The sequence below is a fragment of the Sinocyclocheilus rhinocerous genome, unplaced genomic scaffold (assembly GCF_001515625.1).
Source record: "Sinocyclocheilus rhinocerous isolate Xijiao unplaced genomic scaffold, SAMN03320098_v1.1 scaffold573, whole genome shotgun sequence".
Lineage (NCBI taxonomy): Eukaryota > Metazoa > Chordata > Actinopteri > Cypriniformes > Cyprinidae > Sinocyclocheilus > Sinocyclocheilus rhinocerous.
This window is the reverse complement of record NW_015655384.1, coordinates 141443-148075: the sequence shown is the minus strand read 5'-3', so window position 1 is coordinate 148075 and position 6633 is coordinate 141443. Positions and strand designations below refer to the sequence as shown.

Below are 6633 nucleotides of genomic sequence, written 5' to 3'. Positions count from 1 at the left end.
CTGGGGCAGAGTCAGAAAAAGAGCAAAAAAAACAGAAATTTCGCAAACCTCACTGGCCTCCAGTGATTTCTTTGGAGGAAAGCGAAAGGAGGAGATGGTTCCGGGAAAGACTGGAGAGAAGGTCTTCTCCGCAAGCCACCCCATCCACTAGACGGTCTAGGAAAGGCCTGCAGAGAGAGTCTTCTCCGCAAGCCACCCCATCCACCAGTCAGCAGTGGCCTCCAGTGCTTAAGGATGTCAGAGTATCAGGTGAGATCTTTAAACTATGAAAGAATGTAAAAGAATAAATTCATGTAAGAAGCAACAAATGTCTAATATATATATATATATATATATATATATATATTGCATTTCATTTAGGAAATTATTTAGATAATGATTAGAATATAAATGTAGCAGAAAAAAAAATATTTGTAAAATTTGAAAAATCACTAAATTCAGATTAGATTGTAAAATGCCAATAAATATGCACCTGTAATCATACGTTATTAGTAATATTAATTTCTACATTTAAACAGCCTACAGTTAGTGATGTTACCACAATATTGTTTTATTCAGATTATTATTAATATATGTACGTTTTTTTTTTTTTTTTTAATTGGTATCTTTTATCATATTGCCATTGCTGTTGTTTTATGAAAGCAGCAAGCCATGTTGCATTACAGTGATTTTAATCTTTACCACTTACCTGTGGAAAAATCATGGTAACACTTAAACTATTGTAGCTCACTGTTTTAATGGCTGCGTCTCAGTATGAGATGGCCACTCAAATGCCTGTATAAAAAGGTACTGTGGCTGTACCAGGGTAAAATCATAGTATCAGATGGTATGATGGTAATATGATATACACCATAGTACTGAATGGTTACCATATTTATATACCTCAGTACTTTAAAGAACACCATGGTATGTGTCCAAAAAAGAAAAAAAAGAAAGAAAAAAAGTGGGCAACAATGTGAAAAACATAGCTCTTCAGATCAGACTGTTGGCCACTCTCCTTCACTCTTCCCTCACTAACAGAAAAAGCTTCCAAGGAATCTGCAAAACAAATAAATAAATACTAACTTCAACCATCTCTTTTATATTGCTTACATGCACAGAAATGAAACAGATCTGGAATTAAGTCAGTGCTCAAGAGAGCAAACTCTGCGCTTAGCACATGCAGCCGGATGAAAACTTTCAGACCAAAAACTAGCTGAAATGAGAAAAATCTTTCTGGTGCCCTTGGTGACATTAGCATCTGGTACAAAGCAGCTCTGGACAGATACAAAGTTTTCATTGTAAATGAACTGGACAGGCGAGTTGACCTTTGAGTTTGTGTCAGTCAAAACGGCACCGAGCGTCCTCCATGTGCAGTTCTGTCTTATTCCCAGCAAGCAGCCGTGGAGTCTGCAGCACAGACCGACACACAGACACACACACAGTCGCTCACATTTTAGATGAATCATGCTGATAATAGTCATTAGAGTGTGTTTAATCTCAAATAGGCCCTTTGCTTTCTCGGAAAGCCTGTCTGCACACAGATCTTAGATCAGATTGGTCCTGTTCCTGCTTCATATCAGAGGCTAAACTTGTTCAGGATCCTCCCACAGGGACAGTTATAAAGATCCAGAGTTGTTGTCCTAAAGTTGACATTGATTGAGATTGCCAAATGAGATTGTATCTCGGGAGCTGTCAGAAATCACATTGCTGATTTATACATTGTACACTCCTGGCCAAAACGTATTCTGAATTTGAGCGTATATGGCAGCTTCTGCTGATCAACCGGGTAAATCTACTGCCAAGACGAAATAGTTATTTTCCAGTGTTTTTGTTCTCTAAGAGGTAAAGCTTTTCTGAGACTGGGACCCCACATTAATGAAACAATCAAAACACATATCTGCAAAAAAAATAAAAATAAATAAATACGTACATTTCTAATTGATGTTCATTTTTCAGTAAAAAAAAAATCCTTAAATAAATGAATCTGATATTAAGATTCAGATATTAATAGAGAGTTTTTTTCTCTGTCCATCGGGATATTGACATTTCCATTTGTGCTTTAATTATTAATCTAACAAAATGCTAATTCAAATCCAAAGGGGTAAATATTTATCTGAATCGTTTCAGTATTATTATTGTATTATTTTAGACACATTTATAACAAAAAAAGACTATTATTGCAGTGTGTAAATCATTCATAAATCCATTTTTACATAAATTGTCACATTGAACTGAATGCTGCACTTTGTTGGAATATTTTTTTACAAATGACAGAAATGTATGCTGTTTGCGTTTCAGGAATATATATATATATATATATATTTACTCTATTGGCATATTGGCATTTAGTTTTTTTTGTTTGTTTGTTTTAAGTAGAAATCTAACAAAATTCTGTTTATGTTCAAGAAAAAAATCCAATGTAAAAATCTCTCCTAATTTCATTTCATTTCATTTTTATTTATTTTTTATTAATAATGTTTAATTATTATGTTCTATGATTATTTTAATGATTTTTGTGGTGTGTCATTCATAGATCCATTTCTACATAGATTGTCATAGTGAACTTAATACAGCACTTAATGTAGTATTTTTTTCCTGTTGTTGGTGTTTCTGGAATAAGGCCCAGTGTACATGTACTTTGCTAGGCAACATAACATCAAGTGTGCCGTCACCGGACGATTATAGCATTGCCATTGTATCAGTTGGAGGTGTTATGCATTGTTAGCAAGTGTGAATGATGTGACTAAATTAAGGAATAGACGTTTACATGTACCGACAGATTTTGAAGCTTATAATTACGATACAGATGAATGTGGAAACTAACTTGTTAACTTACATAACTGAAACACCCATTTGGCTGTGCAGTAATATAATGGGCCGTTTTCTCCATCCGACCTCACGACATTACTCGCCGGCGTTTTTCCTTTGATGCTGGTGATGGCTCTCGTGGTACAGCCGGTCACACAGCCATAGGTTGTTTTCTTTTTAGATGAAATTTCATGCTGTTTAATTTTAACTGGCTTCTTTGGCTTGAAATAGCTTAGAAAAATGTTTCTGTAAGCAAAGAGCCAAATTGTGCACCGCTAAGAGCCCGTCATGGAAGGCCGAAGGAAACAGCCTGATAGCAGCGGCCGTAACATATAGACCTCCCCCACAAAACAAACAAGCACATGCCAGCGCAACGTTTCCTGGTTACAACTGCGGTATGTCTGTCTGTCTGCTCCCATAACGCCTGCTACGATCCCATTTATTTGCTTTGATTTGCTGATCATTTTCAATTCATGTATTTTGTCTCTTGAACTTATTTCCATTTATCACACACACATGCTTTAGCCAGCTTGGCTTCTCCAGCCGAATTTGGGGTCAAAACAGTGAAATTCAACACAATGCTGTTATCTGACGGATGCTCTCGTGTCTGCGCTCTCTCCTGCAGCTGTATGGCTCCTGCTACCAGGATAACAACGATATAAAGGACACGGTGACAGCCATCACGGAGCTGGGCAGCCCTCTGGAGATGATCCAGCTGCTGCAGACGCCCTGGGAGGAGAGATTTAGGGTGAGTCACTGCTCATATCACGCATTCCATCTAGTGCTTGTCTGGAGGAACACGGAGGCTTCAATTAGCCTTATCAGCATGAACAACTGCGAACAAATTGACTCACTGATTTTTCTAACATTACTGTAATAAAAGAATGAAAAGTTATTGTGAATGAAAGATTATTCATGATATTGTAAAATATTATATACAGTGGGGCCCAAAAGTCTGAAACCATATTACAAATCTACCATATATAAATTTAGTTAAACCTAGAAATAAATAGAAAGTTTTAGAATTTGGAAAAGAAGCAAACAAAAACAATCATGTTCATTTTTCAATTAAACTTTTCAATGCAATGTATTAAAGTAAATAAATGTTATTTTGAATTAACGATTATTCATGACATTGTAAAATATTGTATACAATAAGGCCCAAACGTCTGAAACCTAATGAATATCTGATTAATTGATTGATTGATTATTTATTTATTTAAACCTAGAAATAAAGAGAAAATGTAAGAAATAAAAATAAAATAAACAAAACCCCTTGATGTTAATTTTCCAATTTAACCTTTTTTTCCCCATTTGTTCAATTAATTAAAAGTTATTGTGAATTGACATTATTCATGATACTGTAAAATATTATATACAATGGGGCCCAAAAGTCTGAAACCATACTGAAAATCTTGATTGATTGATTGATTGATTGATTGATTGATTGATTGATAGGCTTGCTGCGATAGACGGCGTTTTCGGTTATACCGGTGTTAAGCCGCACAGAAGATTGTTTAGAAAGGAAATGCAAAGGCGCCTGTTTGGCAATATTTTAGATTTTGAAAAGCCTATTGACTGGAAGTTTTTTTTTTAAACATTCGTTTCTTATTTATTTGGTTCCACAGTGTTTGCTGATTACTTTATTTAAACTTTGTGTATTTTATTTATTTTATTTTACATCAAGGTGTATATGCCGTGCCTCCAAGCTTTCTTATCCGTTTTGCTAATAAACGTTCTATGGTTCTTATTTATTTGGTTCCAGTGTTTGCTGATTTTCAGTTTTATATACCTATTTAAATTGTGTGTAGCCTAAGTAATTTGTTATTTTATTAGGCATATATGGTGTATTTTTATTCGTTTTGTTAATAAAATGTATGAGTTCGACGTTGTTGCTTGAGTTGAATCAAAGCCGAATTGCCGCTAATTTGAAAGTGAAAGTTAAACACGCACGGCAATTTTTCAAGCTATTTGAAAGCCAAGAAATCCGAGGAAAAGAGGGAAAACTCAAACGAACAATTGCTTGACACCGAATTGCAATTGCCACTAATTCGAAAGTGAAAGTAAAATGCGCACGCCACTTTTACAAGCTATTTGAAAGCCAAGAAATCCGAGGAAAAGAGGGAAAACTCAAACAAACAATTGCTTGACACCGAATTGCAATTGCCGCTAATTCGAAAGTGAAAGTTAAACATGCACGGCACTTTTTCAAGCTATTTGAAAGCCAAGAAATCCGAGGAAAAGAGGGAAAACTCAAACGAACAATTGCTTGACACCGAATTGCAATTGCCGCTAATTCGAAAGTGAAAGTAAAATGCGCACGGCACTTTTACAAGCCATTTGAAATCTAAGAAAAGAGGGAAACTCAAACAAACTAACACCCCCCTCCCACCCCAACGGTGATACCGGTATTACCGGTGTTGTCACACGTCGATTAAGCGGTGGGAAAATTTCCTCAACGTCACAACCCTAGTGATTGATTGATTGAGAATTAGAAAGTTTTAGAATTTTGAAAAAAAAAATCGTGATCATGGTGATTTTTCAACTTTTCATGGACATTATGCTGATAATATAATGTGTGCGTGTGTGTGTGTGTGTGTGGGGGGGGGGTTACATTTGGACTCCACTTATATATATTATTTAAGAAAGAGGAATAGATTGGGAAAGGCCCAAAGATACAGCTCATTTAGCCTGAATAAACAAACAGGGGAACCAAATTACATTCATTTCATAAAATTACTACCATTTCATAATGCACTTATATAAACATTTTTAATGACTTCAACCCAGTCAGCCAGCCGCTAACTGTTTTCTGTGAAGCCATGGGACAGCGGTTCCTCATACCCAGTCATGGTGCTGCTCATGTGGGTAATAAATGTGACATATCCTAATCCCATGCCTCCTCTCTCTCTCCCCCTAATAATTCCTTCAACAGTGTTTCTATAATGAAACACTTACAAAAAAATCAGTCCACGCTGGTAGAGCACACAGTGTTAAGCCTGTCTGATGCAACGTTTCTAGAGAGCTGGCTGTGCGGGATGTCCCGCACTCTGCTCTCTCTGAGCTTCCTGTTAGACTTCTGCCTGATAGACCCGGCTGATCTTTATCGCCGTGGCAACCTCCCATAATGATTTGCTATGACTTCCTGTTTCCAGAGCGCATCCTGTGAAGAGGATGAAACTGAATGAAGTCCCAATGAGCCCTTCCTCTGATAACAGGCAGTTGTTGACATGAATGTACTTCAAAAAATACATACAATAATATGTGGGCTTTAAATGAGAGATGTGTAATTACTTGAGTGAAAGTACAGATACTGCTGGTCAAATATTACTCCATTACAAGTAAAAGTTGTAAAGACAGATTTTTACTTAAAGGGTTAGTTCACCCAAAACAACTGTAGATGTTTAAATTTACAACAGTAACAGTGCTTTAACAAAAAAGCAAAACAGCAAGACTTATTTGACATCAAAACAAATTTTTAAAAAATGCTATGTAATCGCTTTCACGGTACTTTGATGTCACACACATAATGATCTGTGCAGTGCTGCTTCAAGTCCAACACCTATTGTGTTTTATTAGGAGACACACAACAGTTCTTCTGTGGCTTTATAGCTAATATTTTCACGTACACAATTTAGCAAAATCAGACAATATTGTGTCTAATATATACCACAATACTAACTTCTTATTACTGAATTAAATATCTGAATAAATATCACATTTGCAATAGGTCAGTGTTCAAAAAATGCTGGGAAATCACTTCATGTAGCCCTACAAGAATGATTACTGATAAACTGTCTGAAAAAAAAGAAAGTCACGTTTTAGAGAAGAAAAAAAATCACC

The 6633-nt window shown here is 35.9% G+C and overlaps 1 protein-coding gene across 1 annotated transcript in view; it reads left to right on the top strand.

Annotated features, from left to right (window-relative positions):
• LOC107718010 (extracellular tyrosine-protein kinase PKDCC-like) overlaps window positions 1–6633 on the top strand; it is a 47474-nt gene that overhangs the window by 9611 nt on the left and 31230 nt on the right. Inside the window, exon 2 of the mRNA XM_016524925.1 lies at window positions 3416–3538. Coding sequence (XP_016380411.1) covers window positions 3416–3538 — 123 coding nt within the window. The remainder of the gene's footprint in view (window positions 1–3415; window positions 3539–6633) is intronic.